The following is a 23,087-nucleotide window of genomic DNA, read 5'->3' on the forward strand; positions in this document are numbered from 1 at the left end:
TACAACATGGTAAGCACAAGGCTCTGCACTTATTCACCTAAAAGGCTGAGTCCCAAAGGGGACAGCAGTGCCAGCCGTCATACAAGACCAAGAGCAGGGAACATCTGTTACCCTGAGGACCAGTGACCTGCTGGGAACCAATGAACTCAGTCTGTGGAAATCAAGTGAAAAGCAGTTGGCTTAGGTGTTTCAAGGAGATACTTGTTTAAAATGCTCCCCTTGGTCACATTCCTTGCCTTTAAAATAAAGACATGTAGACCCACTCAATAAATACCAACAATTTATCTCTATGTTAATGGCAGGCTGAGTGAGGAGAAACGGAAAGGAAACAAGTCAGATGAAAAGATAATAAAAGAATGATTAACTGACACAAAAGCAAGAAAAACAAGTCAAAAGAGATCCATTTAAAATGACTGTCACAGACAGACAGGGAAAGGAATTGACAAAAGGGAAAGAGAGAGATGAATGGGGGAACAGAGACAGAGACAGACCAACAGATAGACAATGTGGAAAGGATCACTCAGGGTTGTGTGGTCTCCTGGCCTTGTGTTCTTTCTCCTGTTAACATGGTCTCAGCTCTCACACCTGGGCAGGTGGCTCCCTAAACCTTGCTCCAATCTTGAGCAACCTCCTCCTGAGGGTTGTTTCTGCATCCCTACCTATCTGCCTGCATCATTTCCCCCTTAGTGTCCCAGAGAATGGGATAATGGATATAAACATTCTTTGAGCACCAACTGTATGCCTGGCTCTGCTCTAGTCATGGCCATGACAAATACAAATAGTACAAGGAGCTCTTGAGGAAGAGGCAGACATGCCTGCTGTATGACAGGTGCAGTAACAGAGGCGTGGTCAAAGATCCCTGAAACACAGGGAGGGAAAGACAGTTCTGCGGAGGACTTAGGAAGGCAGATGTTCTGGAGACAGGGACTGCTGAGCTGGGCCTTGGACCCCAGGCACCACTGAGATCAGTGAGAAGGGCTTTCCAGGCAGAGGGAATGAATGTGCAAAGGGGTGTCCAGGAATAGGTCAAGCCCAGTGACACAGGGTAAAGATGGTCTGGGAGAGATGAGCCTGGAGAAACAGTTACTTCTGGGTGTACTAAGGGTTTAGATATGATCTTACATGTGAAGCATAGGTTGGAAAAGGAAGGGCAGGAGGGAACCTGGGAGAGATTCTGGCTATAAGGTGAGAATGACTTGGTTGCCCATGTGGGAGAGTCCAGCTTGAGTAATTGAGTAGATGGAGATTCCATTATCAGAGTAGGGAGGAGGAGAAACATTTGGCAAGGAAAGATGGTGACCACGACCTCTAGAGGGAGAGGAGAAGATGGTGAGATCTTTGTTGAACAAGTTACATTTGAAGTGCTTTCAGGACATGCAAGTGAAGAAGGCCAGTAGAGAGTTGTAAATCCATGTCTTGGCTTTGAGGAGAGAGGTGTGATAGAGAATTATTAGCATAGGCTATGGTTGAGGCTGTGATTGGAGGATGAAGACCCAGAAGGGATCCAGAAAGTTGCATTTAAGAAGTAAACAGAAGAAGAGGAGCATGACAAACAGAGATGAAGAAACAGGAAAGGTAGGAGGAGAACCAGAAGGTGGAATAGCCACAGAAACCAAAGGGGTAAAGAATTTTACATGTGGGAGTCATCAACAGTGTCGAAACCACCCAAAGAACAAGGACTGTGAGAAGGCCTTTCCTCCCTCTGGTAAATACCCTTTCTGTTTTACATACCTCCTCCTTCCCCCATGTTTCCTTCTTTCTCATTCCATTTTGTCCACAATTAATTTGTTTTTCCTTCCCTTGAACCTGTCTCCCTAGATTCTACCTGCTCTAGCTTGCAAGGCCCAGCTCAGTCCCTGCTTCTATCTCAGAGCTTTTCCTGAGTACCCATGCTACCCTGAGTCTCTTTCGCCTTGGAATTTTTCTTATGGAAAAAGTTGATGGAATTTTTTGTAACACTAATGTGGTATCATCCCCCTCTTGAAATCTGAGAACATTCTGACTGTTTCCTGAACGTCCCAAATTCTCCAAGAATCCCACTGTGTGACACCAACTCCACAAAACCCTGGACTCCCCAGATGTTTTTTATGACTCAAATTACCTTCCTAGTTTGTATTTCATCCTTTTTATGGCTGAAGTGTAAACTAGGTCACATGATAAAGCAATCATGGATGAGTCTAATTTATCCAACCCAAGGTAGAGAGGATGATAAATGTCACTTTTATCTATCTATCTATCTAATCTACCATCTATCTATCTATCGTACATCCACTCATCCAATGGGTGTCTACAGTTTGCCAAGCTCTTTGCTCCTGCCCCTCATAGAGATTCTAGCCTAGTTCACTTTTATCATAGGCCTAAGATGGTCCTAAATGTCCCTCTGAATGGTGCTGCTTAAATACTTGTATGATTGTTTTGTATATATGTGCAATATCCCTGGGTCTGATGAACCATCAAACCTAATAGGAAGGTTTACTTGGGAAATAAGGCTTTTAAGCTTGTGGCATTTGTCAAGACTTCTAGAAATGTATTCCAAAATGAGGACATTTTACCGTATGTAAATTTAAAAATAAATAAACAATCAAACATTAAAATAAAATCCTTATTCATTCTTTAAAAAAAAAGAGAGATAGTCTGCCTGTTATATTTAGTAGAGCTTCTTTTTGGAAACCATATAGTAAGCATTCACACCCCACAGCTGGTGACCAAATTAACCCCAAATTAGAACAACCTGCAAGGTTGTAGACCTCACTGTTCCCATTTTTCTCACTGAGGAAGGTTATATAATGTCTTTCCACAGCACTTTGCATGTCTGATGTCACACTTTTCTTCATATCTTAGTTATGTGTGGCCCTGAATCATCATGATTCCTAGACTGTAAGCTCTTAGAGGTCAAGTAATCTGCATCTTGTTTCCTTTGCATCCCCAGTACTTACACCAGTATTTTGTACTTGGTTGGGTTCTTAATAAACATACACTGGATGAAATTGCAACATTTGCTGAACAATCCAGGGGCAAACTAGGAGTATACTCGAGTCTCTCAATTCCCAACAATCCAGGGGCAAACTAGGAGTATACTCGAGTCTCTCAATTCCCAATCTGGAGCTTTTCTGCCCCTGAGGATCTCTATTTTAGTAAAAGGTATGGATGTTCCCATAAACCCTCTTATTCCTAAAGTCATATTAATTGGTTTCAGGAAAGACATGTGTGTAAGGGGAGAACAGTTCCTGGCCTGGGCATATTTTCATTTAGAAGTCAAAAAGCTGTGTCTTTAACTACTTTGGGTAGGTTTTTTTTTTTTTTCCCCCTCAATCTAAAAAAGTATATTTAGCAGACATGAGTGAGCTGGGAAATTTTTGTTTTGACAGCTTTGGGACATCTGAGATATTGTATACAGAGCATTTCTAACCAGTCTAGAAAGACATGTGTCCAAAACATATGCACGAAAATGACTGATCAAGAGTGAGAAAAATGAGAGGAAATCCTCTTAAAATGTTTTGTCAAGAGCAATCTCAGGTGCAAAACTTCATGTCAGAAGAGCCCTCAGATTAACAAGACTTTAACCCGCCCATTTGAGTAGATGCCTAGAATAATTTGGTCTGTGAGAAATTCCTGGAGATTGTGAGCTGTCAGGGCCCACAACAGTCTCGTCAAGCAGCCTCATCTTACAGCTGAGGAAACTAGGCACAGAGAGGTCAGTGATCTGCCCAGGGCTAGTGGCAGAGCTGAGATTCACACCCAGGCTGCCTGCTTGGCAGAGCCCTCATCTAACCCTCCACAGCAGACATGTGGGTGATAGCTCATATTTCCTCAGTACTTGGGCTGCAGAGAATTTCCTCACATGTTACTTCTGAGCATTGCTTTACTCATATCATCACTTTAATTCCTTCGATCTCTGTCAGCCCAGCGGGTTCATGCTGCCCTAGGGTTACATCAGTGTAGGGTCCGTACCATCCCGGTGTGGGTAAAGTCACATCCAGTCTCAGTCTAGTTGCCTCACCATCACCTGGAGAGCTTCTTAAAAACAAGATTCTGGGGCCTGGGGACTGTAGGATTAGGTTTGGGAACCACAGGTCTTTCATTCACCTCCTAGTTGCCTATTTGAATCTCCTCTGTGACATCCAAGCAAGACATGTCCCAGCCTCTGTTTGAACAGTGGGGAAGAAACTCAAGTTGGGATTGAGTTGTGGAATTCATTCCCAGCTCTGATTCTTATGAGTATTAATTACCTTCATTGACTCAAGCCACTCTCTTTGATTCTGTTTGTCATCTGAAAAATGGGAATGGTCATGATTCCTAATTGACGGCATTACTGTCAGGACTGACTATGAGGACAGAGTTCCATGTGCTGGAGCACAGGTGCTTCACTAATGCTCTCTGAAGAGGAATCAGACCCACTCCAGTGAGACGCCAATAGCCTGCATTTTGGTGCCATGGCTCTATTTGCTAGAAAATATTTCCTTAACATTCTTTAAGTCCCTAACTTTGTCCTCTGGAACCTGAAAGCACTTTACCTTTAACCATGATACTATCTGAGCTGGAATTTAATGCTATGCAGTCCAGCTTCAAAATTCATACAACTACATAAAAATAAGCAATACTAGTTCCCCACCTCCCTGGAATAACCTCATTCCTTCCTCTATTCTTAACAAACTTCCTAGCTAAACCTCTATCATCTGTCAAAATCCTTCCATCCTTCAAGATGCAGCCCAAAAGTTGCCTCCTCCCTGAGCCTGTGATCCTTCAGGCAGAAGGTCTCTCTTGTTCTGTGTCCTCCTGGCTTCACCAGGTCTGCTTACCGTGAGAGCCAGGTGTGAGTAAGTCCATCTCTCCCACTGGATTGGGAGTTTCTGAAGGTCACAGGGTTTGTGCTAAGGAAGCCTGTGTCTTGAGATTGGCATCAGGGAGGAACCTCATGTTCACCTCCAACACTCAGGAGATCCTCACCAGCAGAGACAGAAGAGTAAGTGGGGAGGACCGTCTTGCATGTTCTGAGGTCAAGGCTTCCCAGGACCATCAGCCTTTTCTGGTTACTGGGGCTACCACACTACTCAGAGCTCTCCTCCAACCATCTGGTTTCAGGAATGATCCCATCTGGGTGGATGTCATGCTGAGCAGTGTACAAATTACCAAGGTTTTCACCATGCTCTCGGGAGCTGGCCTCATTCTGTTAGAGGTACCATGTTCTGCATAAATGCTTCCTGGAAACTGTAGGCAGAAAACTGGACTGGAAGTCCAGTCTGGCTTTTGGTCTTAGCTTTCTGCTTCTCCAGCCCCTAGGCCATGCCACTTCGGCCAAGTCACTTCACCTTCCTGAGCCTCAGTTTTCCCATCTGTAAAATGAGGAGGCTGGTAACTTTAGAAGTTTAATTATTTTCAATTTTCTGTTCTGCAATGAAGAGCCAAGTCCCATTTCTTCAATCTGTAATATTGTTATGGCCACAGATAAGAGAAATGAGAATTGAGCTTTCTGTGCCAATCTCCTGCCATTGTGGGTATGCACGCGCACACATCCTCTTCTGAGATTGTCTTCTGGGGCTGCAGTTATATAATTAATTGATTGAAGGAGACTTGGCCCTTCTTCGCTGCAGCTTGATTATAAGTGAGCTAAACAGATGTCTTGAATTGGGCGATTGGTTCCCAGATGCATTGTAGGGGGCAAGCGGTGGGAAAGAATTGAATGATTTCAGTTCTGGGGCCCCACGACAAATGAATAGTGGTTGGTGGGAGGGGGGCAGACGGGGGACAGGTCTTATAAAGTGTGTGACAAGATGTTGATGGCAGCTGGTGGATTAACATCAAAGGTGCCTGGTGGGCTAAGTGCTCCTTTAGGAGATAACCCAGAAAGGGGGAGTGGAAGTCTCTAATCATCTGAGCCTGAGCTGGAAGTCAGGAATCTTGGGATTCTGCTGACCAGCTGGCTAGAACCAAGTTAGAGAGCTTGCTTCAGCCATCTGTCCAAAGGGAAAATTGGTCTTAGAATGGTGGAGATGGATGAGACCAGAGAATCATTTCATTCTACTACTTTATTTTTCAGATGAGGAAACTGAGGCCTAGAGAGGTTAAGGGACTAGCTTGAAGTAACACCTCAGAGCCAGGGCTAGAACCTAGATCTTCTTACTCAAGGTCTAGCATGACTTCACTTCCAAAGGGAAGCTTGATCAACACATCAAAAACCAAAGATTGAGTGAGGAGCTTCAACAAAGTTTGACATAGTCAAAGCTCTGCCTTCAGTGCTGGACATGCCTTTTATCTCCCCTCTGTCGTGGCTGAGGCTGGAGCCACGTGGAGAGCAAGAGCAATGACTGCCATCATTTAGTAATAATCAAACGATGTGCGAGTCCCCACGCCAGGTGCTTGATGTGTGTATTGCATTTGATCCTCCTCACAGTTCCCTGAGGTGGCCCCTGTTTTAATCCCCATTTTAATGTGAAAAAATTGAGCCACAGGGAGATTAAATAATTTGCCCTGGGATAACACAGCTAGTAAGTGACAGAGCCAAGCTTTCACCTTGAGCAGCCAGACCCCACGTAGGATCTATGCTTCTATTTACCCCCCAGACACCCTGGTGCCCCTCTGAGGTTTTGATATAAAACAGGGCAAGGGAGGAGGGTATCTGTTCTAGATAGCATCTCCCTGAGTCCTCCAAGGTCAGGTCAGTTCAGCTCATCTCCAGGTTCCTGGTGGTAAACCTGAGGCACAGGGAGATCAAGTGATGTTGATGTGTTCTGCAGCACAGGCCCTAGGTGGTAAGAGTATCCACATATAGTATCTCATTGGTAAGAGGGCACTTCCACATTCGTTACCTTATTTGATTGTCACAGCAGATATTATTATTTTTATTATTTTTATCAGCATCATTATTGTGATAATTCTCTCTGGTTTATCCACGAGGAAATCCAGACTCAAGTGGTTAAATGAATTGCCCAAAAGCACAAGGCTGACTGGCCCAGAGCCGGAAGAGTTTCCAAGAATTCTCTAGTGATCTTCCCACTTCACTCCTAGGCCACCCTTTTTCCTCCCTTTGTTCTCACCATAGCTTCTGGCCTGTGCACAGACTTGCTCTCCAGCAGGAGATTCCAGCAACCATCAAAAAGCAGCTTGTTGGCAGAAGAGGACATTTAGGATGAAAGAAGCCAGAAAGCCTTATTGGAGATTATCTGAGCCATCAAATCATTGGGAAGTAGTTGAAACCTAGCCATGTATGTTTTTGCCAGCTTATTCCAGAAAAACACAGTATAGATTTTTTAGAATTTTAAGAATTATTTAAGGTATTGTTTTGCTTGTTTTTTACCCACAGCTTTGAATGAAAATAGTAAAAATTGCAAGGTCAGGAACTGGATTTTAGTACCAGTCCTGCAACTCACCCACCATGCATCCTTTGACAAGCCCCATCATGTCTCTGGGCCTCAGTTTCTTCCTCTAAGATGGTCCTCAAGGTCCTTCATGACCTTGAAGTCAGCAATTGGAAAGTTCTGGGGAATCCCTTGAGAAAAGGAGACCCCACTTTGTGCCTCAGGATTGGTGGCAGCCGAGGGAGTTCCCTTGAACTGGATACAATTCTTAAGGACTGACAGTATTTCGAGAATGCTGGTTCCTGGAGCTTTATGTAATGAACTGTAGTTTCAAATATAAAGCTCTATTTTATGATCTCTAAAGGCCACCTATAAGAAAATTGCCACATGTGTATGAAGCTTCACGTGGTTCTTTACTGAATACACAAATCAGGTTTGTCAGGAATACATTGGCATTTGTACATGCCACCCATGAATCAATCCAGCCTCAGCTTAAATGTGCCAATAAGCCAAGCCTGAGGAGGGGAGAGCTGGTGATTCAGTAACTCTGATTTTCAGCCCAGCCCAGGCCTAGTACTTACTGGAGAGGATGGCATTCGGAAAGGCCTCCACAGCGAGGAGAAATGCCCTCCGTACTGTGTGTGAAGGACTCCCTGACCAGCCACATGACCCTGAATAAGTCTTTTCCCTTGCCTGGGTCTTGCTGTTTTCACCTGTCCAATGGAAGAAACAACCTCAAATGTCACTTCAAGTTCTAACAGCTGACTCTGCGAATATCACCCTCAGGCAGAAATACCGACTTTCCCACGGTATAGCAGAATACTAAGGAAATGACCGTGTGCCATCAGTTGGCTGCCCCACATAAATACTGTTTCTCCTGGTAAACAGAAAGCTGTGTTCAAAAGGACATGGCTATGTAAATTCTGAATCAGCTAATGTGCACTGGAAATTCTCCATTCCACGCACATGCATCATCTCACTGAGTCCTCCTAGCAGTTCCGGGAAGTTAGTCTTATCACTAAGATGACTGAGACTCAGAGAGAGGGAGAGAGTGCCCTGCACTGCACAGCTGACAAGTGGCAGGACTGGAGTCAAATCTCAGGTCTTGTGCTCTATCCCTGAGAAGCAACCATGATGGTGTTAAGGTTGCTTAATGATTAAGACATATGGGCAGAGACACATAGGAAAAGACTGCAGAGCTGGGTAGGACCAGAGAGACCACCATTCAGCAAGTGAGGGGCATCAGGCCCCGTGTCAGGCTGTCAGCATCCCAGCAGTTAAACACTGGGTCAAGATAACTAGAGACAGAAAAGAAACCCCAAGACAAAATCACAACCATGTTGCCATATTTTAAACTAGTAGCAAACCTGATGATTCTCTGTTTTCAGATGCAGATCCCAGGGCTGAGTATACAGTTGAATAAACTCTCTCGTGGGCCCCTGATGGTCATAGAAAACTTGCCCATCCCACTCTCAGTTCCCTTAACTGTAACCCTCAGCCCTACCCAAGAAACACAAAGGATACCCCAGAAGATGTCAGGAAACATAAACGTGAAATTGAGCCCCAGACTTTAATGCACCTGTAGGCTTGGCTTCCTGAGTCATGCCCACGGGGATTAAGACTTGGATCTTAGGGATGTATACACTGACTCAGTCCTCATCTAGGGTATCCCAGGTCCGACTTTGTGAAGGTGGGATCAGGGCCTTTAAGGACAGCTCACATGCTTTGGCTTCTGTCCTGCCTCCAGCGTGGCCCTGCCTGTCCCTGCATGGGCCCAGTTCCTGTCCTCCCTCACTGCAGGTCTTGACTCCTGTTGGTGTCTGTGGCTCTAAATGAGGGGAGGTCTTTCTGCTACCTTTTCAATTCATAATTCCCTGTTTGTGAGATACTGACATCAAGGCCTTGTGGTCCCATGGAGGAAGCAGGTCAGTGGAAGCCCAATCAGTCACTTCCTATCTGAGTAACTTCAGATGTGACTTTATTTCTCTAAGCCCCAATGTCGTCCTCTGTCAAATGGGGATAAGAGTCCTGCCTACTTCATAGGGATTCAATAAGATAATGATGTAGGGTGCCTGGCATACTGTCTGACCATGGTAAGCCCTCAGTGAATGTTATCAATTAAGAAAGTACTTCCCACAGGCCTTCATGGAGTTCCCCCAGTCTGGGCTCCTCTGTAAACATATACCCCGTTCTGCCAGACTCGAGATCATAAGTCCAACCCCAAGCTTGACTTCTGGAACACGTGTAATAAGAGACAAAATGAAGGGTGAGGTATCATGGGATTGATAAACATGGTGTTCTCTTTTTTTTATGACTCTGCTTTTCACTCTGTGGTATTTGCTTCCAGTCCTCGAGCTGGGCTGAGGCTGGGCGACATCAACCAGTGGGCTCCTATGGACCTGCCCAGGCTGGCATCTGCCACCTGTGGTCATCTGGAAACCAGCCAGCCTTGGAAGGCATGCCTTAAAATCTAAAGGAGGCTGCTGGCCCCCTAATTTGAATTGTCTTAAGGAGACTTAGGAAACTAGTGAGAGGTCTCTAGGTTTACAGGGTTAGGATGAAGGAGGTACAAAGGACCTTGATCTAAGGGATTTTTTTGGGAGCCTGAGGTCAGTCTGGATACAAAGTAGGACTGTTGGATTTTCTAAGTCCACCCAAGGGAAGACCCAAGAGTCCAAAGTACACCACGTCTCCCTGTTACCCTTCTGTGGTGTTATGGACGGTGCCTGAAACTTCCATGCAATCTCCTTCTTGTAGCTCAGGCTGGGAAGATCCCCATCTCTGCCCAAGTGGCCAAGGCTGGCTTCCTAGGCACAGGTGTTGGGCATGATTGCTTTGGTAGTCACACACATTCCCAGAGGCTAGATTTCCACCTTCAGATTCAGTGTCAAAGTGCTTGGTCACTGCCAACTCACTACAGCCAAGGGAACTGCATCACTCCGGGCAGGGCCACCACAGGGTTCTTCTGATGGGTTACTGTGCCATTCTTCTGAATGGCTGTGTTTTATACTAGAACAATTCCTTAAAGCTAACTGTTAATTCAGTTTTTGAAATATGATTCATATCCTGGAAGATTTCAGAATATGGGTACAGATTGATAAAAATGCATGAATACACACACACACACACATTCACCCTGGCACAGTCATCTGTAAAACTTGCCTGAACCCTCCTTCTTAATTATTTGACAATCTTGAGGCAAACTGAGACCCCATGGAGTGTGATGCACATTCCACCTCCTTCCCTGGGGAACCTGCTTTAGGGATGACAGCAGGCCCTTGTTTAGAGGCAGGCAGGGTGAGGGGACCAACGGTCTGTAGGTTTGGTTGTGTTGGCCAAAGATGAGCTCTATAGAATCACTGACCTTTGGAGATGGAGGGCACCGTAGAGGGGGTATGCTCCATCTCTTTCATTTTCAAATGCAGAAAGCCAGGCACAGAAAGAGGAATGGACGTGCTGAGGCCCCTCAGCTGCTGTGTGCAGGACGGAGCCTGGAACTGTCCTCACTGCTCTACCAAGACCTTTCCCTTCACGGCACTTGACACTCCTCTCAGCAGGCCAACTATTTCCAGAAGATTCCATTACTTTATCTTTCTTCCATGATGGAAGTGACTAGAAAGTGGGGAGCAGTGATTTCAACTATGTGTTTAGCAGGTTCTGGAAAGTTAGATTCTCCTGGTTCCAAACAGGTTTGTAAAAAGGAAGGTCGAAATCTCTGGATTCTTCTGAAGGTCAGTCACTTTGTAAAATGGACCTGACACAGAGGAAATATAGATCTGTCTCCTTAGGGTAGTACAGAATCCTTTACAGATATGAAAAGGTTGCAGACTTAATATCTAATAATAACCAAAATATAGCACTTCATAGGTTTCTCATATATTATTTAATTTAATCTGTTGGCCCTGGATTAAAATTCTGAAGCTGTGGAGGTGTGATGAATAACATCTAAATCTTCAGCATTAACCAGCCCTGGGTCACATTCTGGCTCTGCCTTAGGGTAGTCCTTTGGTCTTTGTACAAGTAGAGTAAACTTTCTAGCCTCAGTTTCCTCAGCTTTAAGAGAAGACACAATTCCCTTCTCAGTTTTGTTCAGCAGATTAAATACAGTGATATAAGAAACTCCTTAGCACAGTCCCTGGCAGACAGCCGGGGTCAGTGAATGTGATTTCCCGCCCCTCTCCTTGGGCATGGACCTGTTCAACCATTGGGTTGCTTAAGGCTGAACACCTCACGGAAACCCTTAGCCCCTCTGAGTCCTGCCTGTAGGAGAGACTCTACAGCGCCCACCACAAAGGGGCGGAGTCAGAGGAGGGCTAAAGAGAGAGATCCAAGAAGCACCCTAGGTCTAGAAACTCAGAAAAGGCCTAAGGAAAATGAGGCTTAACCTGGTGTTTTTAGAGAAGACAAATCCCAGGTATTATTGCTCGAAAGGCACAGAGGCTAGCTCAGGAGAGAGAAACCTGTGTAGAAATTTTATAAGAAATTAAATCAGAATATAGAAAAGCCCAATCTGATTTCACCCAAAATGAGCAATAATGTTAACTCCATTCCTATTTAAAGCCAAAGAGTACATCTTTGACAGCTAAAGAGAAGCTGCCTCAGCAAGAATTTCAAAATGAACCCATTTGATAACAGGAGTATCTGCCTAGCTTGTTTTACTAGGCAGGGTCTGACCCAAACACAGCTGATTATCAGACTCTCCAGAGTTCAGAGATCCAAGGATTGATGGCACTTGAGACTGGGATTGTATATTCTGTTGTCTGTTTGTCTAATATGCACACAGAGTGCATTTGCCAGGCAGTGTCTGAACTGGCATGCCACACTTCTGTCCCAAAAAGAAACAGGATGACTTTAATTGGAGAAGAAAAGTCAAGATGGAGGATGGGCCTCAGAAGTTGAAGCTTTGGGAAAGGTACCAGTAATTGTTGATGTGGGATGGAGGTGGCCAATAGCTTTCTCTCCCACCTTCTGACTTGATCATTCACTAATGTGGGTGGGTCTTGTTAATCATCCCCAGAGGAGCCAGGTTTAATGGCTACACCTTTTGTTATAAGAATAATTTTTGTGCTACAAAGTACAAAATGTTGGATCGGTTTTCTTCTCCTTGCATTCTGCTATCAAAACCAGGTTCCTGGCAAGCAAGTCTTGAAGATTAAGACAGCCTACAATTCATGGGCACCAACTCATAGCAGCAGCTCAGCTCCCAGAGGCAGGTAGAAGTTCTTCAAGGCTGATAAAATATGTAGGCAGCAAGTGGCCTGTCAACTCAAACAAAGCTAGCTCTGCCTGTTTCAGCTTGACATTATAAAGGTGAATTGTCTGAATCATGAAAGCGTGAGTGGTATTCACCTTAGGACCAGAAGGATGGCAGCTCCTGGAGAGCAGCTGGTACATAAATCTCTGCTGGTTGAGAAGTAGAAAGATACTTAATAGAAGGGTAATTGAAGGATTTTTTTCTTCCCCCCCTAAACTTAGATCATTTGGCCAATGTCAGTGGGAATTATTTTGCTCCCACTCCAGGGCAGGGCCATCTTCTATGGTGTAACTAAAGGACATTCCAGTGACTGGCTGCCTGCACTAGACTTGGCCCTACTTCTCCTCTGCCTTCTGAAATTCCCAACAGGAGACTCATCTTGGAGATCAAGGTAGCAGTAGCTCCAGAAGCAGCTGTTAAAATGCACAATGATAATTGGGAGTTAGTACTCATTAGTACCACCGCACAGATTGATTTATCAAATTAGTTATAACCCTTCTGAGAACAAGGACTTTGGAATCTTAAAAAAGTCACATCAGCAGGAATAAAGACGCAGAGGTAGAGAATGGACTTGAAGACACGGGGAGGGGGAAGGGTAAGCTGGGACAAAGTGAGAGAGTAGCATTGACATATATACACTACCAAATGTAAAATAGATAGCTAGTGGGAAGCAGCTGTATCACACGGGGAGATCAGCTCAGTGCTTTGTGACCACCTAGAGGGATGGGATAGGGAGGGGATATACATATAGCTGATTCACTTTGTTATACAGCAGAAACTAATAAAACATTGTAATTATACTCCAATAAAGATGTTAAAAAAAAAAAAGTCAAGTCAGGAAGGAGCTTTAGAAGACATCTAGTGTGGGTCTCATTCTGTATTTGATGAATTTAAGGCCCAGAGAGGTTAAGTGGCTTATTCAAGGTAACCAGCAAATCAGTGGCAGAGTTGGTGCTGGAACCCAGGTTTCACTGGGTACTTGTTTCTAGAATCATCAAGTCTAAACCTCTTATTTACGGATGAGGGCACCAAGTTCCACATGTGAGAAGAGACTGGCCAAGCCTGGATACCAATCAAATTCCCCATATTCCCATCCAGTGGTCTTTATATCAAATTTTCCCTTTCTTCACATCCCCAGGGCTAACAGGAGATGATGAAGTAAAGGGCAGATGACTAATTTGGTTTTTGGCACATATTCTATTGATCCATCAGTGAGCATTGAGAGCCTTCTAGGTACAAAGTACTTCAGCCACTTCGGGTAATAAACAATGAGCAAGGCAAGGGAAAGAGAAGGTGAGTGTATCCTAAAAGTAGGGCAGACGTGGAATGGTTGGACACAAGGATGATTCATGCAAAGAAGTCCAGAAAGCGATCACACAAAGTCCCAGGACACAGCCTCTTTCTGCCTCTTCTCTCTCTCCTTACCCAGTGACCTTCCTCATTCCCTCCCCAAGAGAGAATAAACTCAGATTAGCTATCACAGCCTTGGCACTCCTCTCTGGAGGGTGGTTGAAGAATAGATGATAGGGCTGTCAAACAGGGTTGTGAGTCGCTTAAGTTCCCTTTGGCCTTCTCTTCTCAGTTAGGATCCTGATGAGGAGTTCTCCTGAGCATCAACTGTGGACCAGACTCACATGTATAGATAATGAATTATCCTACTAGTTCTTACAGCAATCTCCAGAGGTAGAAATTATCATCCCCAGTGTACAAGTGAGGAAATTTCAGGCCAGAGAGGTTAATTTTCTTGCCTGACTTAGATTCAGACCCATCTGGTTGCAAAGCCAGGCTCTGTCCACTTGACCTCAGGCCCTCTCCATGTCACCAGGTAACCTTACAAGATGCAAAACTTCTCATGGTCCAACTTGTTTAGCTCTTTTTTTACCTGCCTTCTGTGAGGATACCTCCCATAATCTGAGTTATATAAGGAACAGTTTTTTTCTCTTTTAGTCTCCTTTTCATCCATATGGAGCTCAGCCACCTGTGGAATTGACAGCCTGCCACACCTCGTTAGGTGAAGGTTGTGGGTGAGATGGAGGCCAACTTCCTGGAGTGGAGGAGTGGGGCTGGAAGGTCACATTTGGGAGACAGTTTGCTCCACTGACCATTGGCTGTCCTTGCAGGTCTGGAGTGCAGCTTTGACTTCCCCTGTGAGCTGGAGTATTCCCCTCCACTGCACAACCTTGGGAACCAGAGCTGGTCCTGGCGCCGTGTCCCTTCCGAGGAGGCTTCCCAGATGGACCTGTTGGATGGGCCTGAAGAGGAGCACTCCAAGGAGATGCCCAGAGGTAAGGGTAGGGGCCACTGCAAAGTGTCCCAGATGGGCCAGGATGGGGCTGGGATGTCTATTTCTGTTTGAAATGTTGAGGCTTCTCCACCCCTGTTCTGTCCTGTTTCCTTTGAAACCTGTTTGTAATATCTGTGCCTCTCCATGTCTTCTTGGGCTATACAAGGAAGAGGAGGTTGCAAGTCCAATTTCAGGATCAATCCAACCCTTTACTCTCTTATCAATGAAAGAAAATAGGATTTCATAGCTCTCTTTCATGCAGATTTCCCAAGGTAAGATAGAGAAGAAAATGTTAATCTGTTTGTTCATTTGGAATGGGGTTGCCAGTTAAAACACAGGATACCCAGTTAACTTTGAGCTTCCAGTGAATAACAAATGATTTTTTAGTATAAGTATGTCTCATGCAATAGTTGGGACATACTTGTACTTAAAAATTATTCAAATTATACTAAAAAATTCAAATGTAATTGAGTGTTGTGCATTTTTATTTGCTAAATCTGGCAATCCTAATTTGGAAGGTGTTGTATAACTGAGTTAAATGTTAGTTTCAAAGCCATTAATGAATATTTAGACTGCATATTAGTTCTGCAAGGTGCTTCCAGTAGTTCTTTGCTGTTTATGAACATCCTCTTCTTCCAAATTATCAGGACTGGATAGTGGGTGCTTGTTAAGTATTTGCTGAGTCTTTAGAGAGAGAGATGTGGAGGCACTAAGCCCTAGCCCTGCCTCAGGTCTCTTTAAGGCAAATCTTAGAGCTCCCAATTCCTTGGACCCAGAAAACTCTACTGACCCAGAATAGACTGCCTATATTTCTAACTTTCAGGAAGAAATGATAACTGACATAGTACTGGACTTACTGGACATTCAGAGTAGTATTTTCAGTTTGCAAAGCCCTTCCAACTGCACTGTCTCATTGGATTCCAATTTTGTGAGGGAGTCAGGACAGATGGGAAAGGTAGGGCTCAGAGAGGGGAAGTGACTTGCTAAAGATCAGCTTATACATGTGGGTCCAGGTCTAGATGTCTGCCGTGATGAGTCATAGACCAGAATACTTTTCACCATATCATGTTTCTGTCTTTGTAGCGAAAGCTGTGGTGACAGCCTGCTGTGGGCCCAATTCTTAGGGGTGATTATCTCAGGCAGATGCTCTTGGGGGACTAACAGGGACAGGGCTCAAGTACGCTCATGGGAGGCTAATAACTAGTAACTAATGCTCCCAGGCTTCTCCGTCAGCCTTGAGCCCTGAACTGTGAGACACCTTTCTTTTCTACACACTCTCCCAGGCTGACCTTTTCCATTTTTATGACTCTCTTGAAATTTCTTGACTTTGATACATATTTTAAGCTGCTTTCATCTGGATACTGTTGTGTAACATGGGGTGTGTATGTGTGTAGGTGTGTGCTCTTAACCCAATAATGCATCCGAATCTTCTGGAGAACTTATAAAAAAATACTTCCTAAGCGCTATAGCCTAATTCTGATTCAGTAGATCTGAGATAGAGCCTAGAGATCTATAGATTTTAAAATTTTATTATAAAATCTAGCATGTGCAAAAAAGTAGATATAACATATATGCAAGGATTAAAGATTACAATAAAATCAGTACTTTTATTCTCATCACCAAGTGTAGGAGTTTGAATGTTGTCAGTCCCTTTACAATCTCTTCTATCCCCCACCTAGATCAAAAATCTCTCCCTTTCCCCAGAGGTAAATATTATCCTGCACTTTGTGTTAATCATTCATTTGCTTTCTTTGTGGCCTTACCACTTATGTATATAGCCTCAAACAACATATAGATTAGGTTTGCAACCTGTTATATAAATGGAATAATGTTGTTGTTCTGTGATTTGTTCATTTTGATGCATGTAGCTGTGGTTCATTTTGTTTTGAATCCATTGCAGAAAAATACCACAATTTATCTCTTCCACTGTCATTAGATATTTGGGTTGTTTCCAGGTTTTTGCTATTACCAACAACACTACTTGTCAGCATTTTTGTGCATGCCTATTGGTGCGTATGCACGTCCAAGAGTTTCTCTAGAGCATAGAACTTGGAGTGGAATTTCTGGGTCACAAGGTACAGCTTCCATTTCAGTAGATAATCCAATGTATTTTCCAAAGCCGTGGCACCAAGTTATACTCCCTCTAGTGATGTATTAGTACATCCGGGATTCGACATCCTCACCAGTACCCGGTATTGCCAGACTTTGTCATTTTTGTTCATCTGGTGGATGGAATACAGTATGTCATTGCAGCTTTGATTTCTATGGGACTCTGTTTTATTTTATGGTTGTGTAAGTTTCTCAGGTGATTCTGAGGTTTACTCTACTATTGGTGTGGACCCTCTTTCAGGCGTACTCCCATTCAGCCACCCCTAGGGATGTCTCTGGATCCCAATTCCTAACCTCTAGAAACAGTCCTGGCAGTACATGCATTTTTGGTCATTGTACGGTTTTTTTATCTGATAACGATTGAATTGTAATCGCAGTTCAGTGAGATCAGGAGAGAGGGACAAGTGGCAATTGTCCACAGGTGTTGTGGTGTCAGACTTTATAACTTTGAAGATCAGTGCTTTTTAAATTTTTAAACAATTTTTAAAGCAGTGCCAATAGATTATGTATTGCCACTCTCTGACCTGTTTCTCCTCCTCCATCCTTTATCTTATGATCTTTGGCATCTGCATGTTACTCCATGTACTGTGAGAAAAAAAAAGGAAGGAGAGGAGGGAAGAAAGAAATACTCACTTCTCAGTGGTCCTCACTGTGGAAATATATTGAGGACTTTATGTTTCTATAAAGCTGAGTCCCAAGGGCCAGAGCATGCACTGAATGTGAACCATTTCCCATTAGATGAATCAGCCAGGATTTGAATCTCCACTTTTTAGTAAGTATTGCCAACTTCCATCTCTCTGAAAAATCACCGCTCTTCCTAGCGTGGTAGAATCTCACATCACTGAAGATGATGATGGGAACAACCATGACAAAGCCTCTGTGGATATACCGGTTCATTTTATCAAGTTCTTTAGTGAACAAACACATCCAAACATAACTTGGGGGAATCTCACCATTGTCAGATACTTGTGTTTATTTTTCTTGGGGTCTAATGGAGGGATCTATATTCCACAGCCTTGGTCAGTCTTAGAAACAAGAGACCATCCTCCCAGCTTTTGTAGGGATGCTTCTGGAAGGTCACTGAGAGGTGTTCAAAATTTCCAGTAATGGATCCCTCATTGATTTTTGAGTCAACTGATTACATTGCTATCTGTTTGTTCCCTGAAGTAGGGTTGCTCCTCATGAAGCAGGCTGATGTATTGTAATGTCCCTTGACCTGCAGGGAAAGAGGTGAAGGTGAGGAGAGAGAAAATGACATGCCCAATTCAGACAGCAGCAAAGCAAGGGCCTAACTCTCAAATCTTTAGAATCTCACTTTCTCTGTCATTTTGGCAGAAATAATACCATTGGTGGAGATAAGAAGGAGTGATGGAGTGCCCTTTAGGGCAATGTAGTCAATAGAGGTTTTTTTTTTTGCTTGTTTGTTTTTTAAACTCAACATTTATTGGTTGGATGGTATTTAGACTCTATTACAATATTTCTTGTCAGGGGATATAGAAGGGCCAGAGAAAGGCAGTGAGATAATACCAATCATAGATAATGAACTGTAGGAATATAAATTCTGAATGAATTTAATTTATGGCCCCTGTAGCTGAGAATAATAAAGGAGAAACAATTCAGAGCAGCAAGATAATAAAAAGTGATGATCTTGATGGAACACAATATTATAGATTAATAAAATCTTGAGGAATCATCAGGTTGAGGCATTCTATGACTTTTTAAGAAGTATCAGGGCCATGTTTAATGTCTACTACTTCTGGTGTTTTGCAATGTAGACAAAGGAACATATTTTTCTTCTCTAGCAAGATAAGATTTTGATCTCTAGCTAAGCTCTAGCTTTTTTTTTTTTAACATCTTTATTGGAGTATAATTGCTTTACAATGGTGTATTAGTTTCTGCTTTATAACAAAGTGAATCAGCTATACATATACATATATCCCCATATCTCCTCCTTCTTGCGTCTCCCTCCCACCCTCCCTATCCCACCCCTCTAGGTGTTCACAAAGCACCAAGCTGATCTCCCTGAGCTATGCGGCTGCTTCCCACTAACTATCTATTTTACATTTGGTAGTATATATAAGTCCATGCCACTGTCTCACTTCATCCCAGCCTACCCTTCCCCCGCCCCATGTCCTCAAGTCCATTCTCTATGTCTGTGTCTTTATTCCTGTCCTGCCCCTAGGTTCTTCAGAACCTTCTTTTTTTTTTTTTCAGATTCCATATATATGTGTCAGCATATGGTATTTGTTTTTCTCTTTCTGACTTACTTCACGCTGTGTGACAGACTCTAGGTCCATCCACCTCACTACAAATAACTCAGTTTCGTTCCCTTTTATGGCTGAGTAATATTCCATTGTATATATGTGCCACATCTTCTTTATCCATTCATCTGTCGATGGACACTTAGGTTGCTTCCATGTCCTGCTATTGTAAATAGAGCTGCAGTGAACATTGTGGTACATGACTCTTTTTGAATTATGGTTTTCTCAGGGTATACGCCCAGTAGTGGGATTGCTGGGTCGTATGGTAGTTCTATTTTTAGTTTTTTAAGGAACCTCCATACTGTTCTCCATAGTGGCTGTATCAATTTACATTCCCACCAACAGTGCAAGAGGGTTCCCTTTTCTCCACACCCTCTCCAACATTTATTGTTTGTAGATTTTTTGATGATGGCCATTGTGACTGGTGTTAGGTGTTACCTCATTGTAGTTTTGATTTTCATTTCTCTAATGATTAGTGATATTGAGCATCCTTTCATGTGTTTGTTGGCAATCTGTATATCTTCTTTGGAGAAATGTCTTTTTAGGTCTTCTGTCCATTTTTGGATTGGGTTGTTTGTTTTTTTGTTATTGAGCTGCATGAGCTGCTTATAAATTTTGGAGATTAATGCTTTGTCAGTTGCTTCATTTGCAAATATTTTCTCCCATTCTGAGGGTTGTATTTTTGTCTTGTTTATGGTTTCCTTTGCTGTACAAAAGCTTTTAAGTTTCATTAGGTCCCATTTGAGTATTTTTGTTTTTGTTTTCATTTCTCTAGGAGGTGGGTCAGAAAGGGTCTTGCTGTGGCTTAGGTTATAGAGTGTTCTGCCTATGTTTTCCTCTAAGAGTTTGATAGTGTCTGGCCTTACTCTTAGGTCTTTAATCCATTTGGAGTTTATTTTTGTATATGGTGTTAAGGAGTGTTCTAATTTCATTCTTTTACATGTAGCTGTCCAGTTTCCCCAGCACCACTTACTGAAGAGGCTGTCTTTTCTCCATTGTATATTCTTGCCTCCTTTATCAAAGATAAGGTGACCATATGTGCATGGGTTTACCTCTGGGCTTTCTATCCTGTTCCATTGATCTATATTTCTGTTTTTGTGCCAGTACCATACTGTCTTGAATACTGTAGCTTTGTAGTATAGTCTGAAGTCCAGGAGCCTGATTCCTCCAGCTCCATTTTTCTTTCTCAAGATTGCTTTGGCTATTCGGGGTCTTTTGTGTTTCCATACAAATTGTGAAATTTTTTGTTCTACTTCTGTGAAAAATGCCAGTGGTAGTTTGATAGGGATTGCATTGAATCTGTAGATTGCTTTGGGTAGTAGAGTCATTTTCACAATGTTGATTCTTCCAATCCAAGAACATGGTATATCTCTCCATCTGTTTGTATCATTTTTAATTTCTTTCATCAGTGTCTTATAGTTTTCTGCCTACAGGTCTTTTGTCGCCTTCAGTAGGTTTATTCCTAAGTATTTTATTCTTTTTGTTGCAGTGGTAAATGGGAGTGTTTCCTTAATTTCTCTTTCAGATTTTTCATCATTAGTGTATAGGAATGCAAGAGATTTCTGTGCATTAATTTTGTATCCAGCTGCTTTACCAAATTCATTGATTAGCTCTAGTAGTTTTCTGGTAGTGTCTTTAGGATTCTCTATGTATAGTATCATGCCATCTGCAAACAGTGACAGCTTTACGTCTTCTTTTCTGATTTGGATTCTTTTTATTTCTTTTTCTTCTCTGATTGCTGTGGCTAAAACTTCCAAAACTACGTTGAATAATAGTGGTGAGAGTGGGCAACCTTGTCTTGTTCCTGATCTTAGTGGAAATCGTTTCAGTTTTTCACCATTGAGAGTGATGTTGGCTGTGGGTTTGTCATATATGGCCTTGTCATATATGACCTTTATTATGTTGAGGAAAGTTCCCTCTATGCCTACTGTCTGGAGGGTTTTTATCATAAATGGGTGTTGAATTTTGTCAAAAGCTTTTTCTGCATCTATTGAGATGATCATACGGTTTTTATTCTTCAATTTGTTAATATGGTGTATCACATTGATTGATTTGCGTATATTGAAGAATCCTTGCATTCCTGGGATAAATCCCACTTGATCATAGTGTATGATCCTTTTAATGTGCTGTTGGATTCTGTTTGCTAGTATTTTGCTGAGGATTTTTGCATCTATGTTCATCAGTGATATTGGCCTGTAGTTTTCTTTCTCTGTGACATCTTTGTCTGGTTTTGGTATCAGGGTGATGGTGGCCTCGTAGAATGAGTTTGGGAGTGTTCCTCCCTCTGCTATATTTTGGATGAGTTTGAGAAGGATAGGTGTTAGCTCTTCTCTAAATGTTTGATAGAGTTTGCCTATGAAGCCATCTGGTCCTGGGCTTTTGTTTGTTGGAAGATTTTTAGTCACAGTCTCAATTTCAGTGCTTGTGATTGGTCTGTTTATATTTTCTATTTCTTCCTGGTTCAGTCTCGGAAGGTTGTACTTTTCTAAGAATGTGTCCATTTCTTCCAGGTTGTCCATTTTATTGACATATAGTTGCTTGTAGTAATCTCTCATGATCCTTTGTATTTCTGCAGTGTCAGTTCTTACTTCTCCTTTTTCATTTCTAATTCTACTGATTTGAATCTTCTCCCTTTTTTTCTTGATGAGTCTGGCTAGTGGTTTATCAATTTTGTTTATCTTCTCTAAGAACCAGCTTTCAGTTTTATTGATCTGTGCTATTGTTTCCTTCATTTGTTTTTCATTTATTTCTGATCTGATCTTTATGATTTCTTTCCTTCTGCTTACTTCGGGGTTTTTTTGTTCTTCTTTCTCTAATTGCTTTAGGTGTAAGGTTAGGTTGTTTATTTGAGATGTTTCTTGTTTCTTGAGGTAGGATTGTATTGCTATAAACTTCCTTCTTAGAACTGCTTTTGCTGCATCCCATAGGTTTTGGGTCGTTGTGTTTTCATTGTCATTTGTTTCTAGGTATTTTTTGATTTCCTCTTTGATTTCTTCAGTGATCTCTTGGTTATTTAGTAGTGTATTGTTTAGCCTCCATGTATTTGTATTGTTTACCGATTTTTTCCTGTGATTGATATCTAGTCTCATAGCGTTGTGGTTGGAAAAGGTACTTGATATGATTTCAATTTTCTTAAATTTACCAAGGCTTGATTTGTGACCCACGATATGCTCTATCCTGGATAATGTTCCATGAGCACTTGAGAAGAAAGTGTAGTCTGTTGTTTTTGGATGGAATGTCTTATAAATATCAATTAAGTCCATCTTGTTTTATGTATCATTTAAAGCTTGTGTTTCCTTATTTATTTTCATTTTGGATGATCTGTCCATTGGTGAAAGTGGGGTGGTAAAGTCCCCTACTATGATTGTGTTACTGTAGATATTGCCTTTTATGGCTGTTAGCCTTTGCCTTATGTGTTGAGGTGCTCCTATGTTGGCAGCATACATATTTACAATTGTTATATCTTCTTCTTGGATTGATCCTTTGATCATTATGTAGTGTCCCTCCTTAGCTCTTGTAACTGTCTTTATTTTAAAGTCTCTAAGACTGTCCTCAATTCTTTTCATTTCTTTTTCTTTATTCTGCTCTGCAGTAGTTATTTCCACTATTTTATCTTCCAGGTTATTTTGCTTAACTTACTGTGTTTGGGGTCTCCTTTTCGCAGGCTGCAGGTTCATAGTTGCCATTGTTTTTGGTGTCTGCCCCTAGTGTCTAAGGTAGGTTCAGTGGGTTGTGTAGGCTTCCTGGTGGAGGGGACTGTGTTCTGGCGGATGCGGCTGGATGTTGTCTTTCTAGTGAGCAGGACCGCATCCAGTGGTGTGTTTTGGGGTGTCTGTGACCTCATTATGATTTTAGGCAGCGGCTCTTAAGCTCTAGCTTTAAAA

The 23,087-nt window shown here is 42.6% G+C and overlaps 1 protein-coding gene across 1 annotated transcript in view; it reads left to right on the forward strand.

The window, feature by feature from the left end:
* ALK (ALK receptor tyrosine kinase) overlaps positions 1–23,087 on the forward strand; it is a 726,132-nt gene that overhangs the window by 202,025 nt on the left and 501,020 nt on the right. The window contains exon 4 of the mRNA XM_057557895.1: positions 14,670–14,834. Within this exon, the coding sequence (XP_057413878.1) occupies positions 14,670–14,834 (165 nt within the window). The remainder of the gene's footprint in view (positions 1–14,669; positions 14,835–23,087) is intronic.

The sequence above is a fragment of the Balaenoptera acutorostrata genome, chromosome 12, assembly GCF_949987535.1.
Source record: "Balaenoptera acutorostrata chromosome 12, mBalAcu1.1, whole genome shotgun sequence".
Taxonomy (NCBI): domain Eukaryota; kingdom Metazoa; phylum Chordata; class Mammalia; order Artiodactyla; family Balaenopteridae; genus Balaenoptera; species Balaenoptera acutorostrata.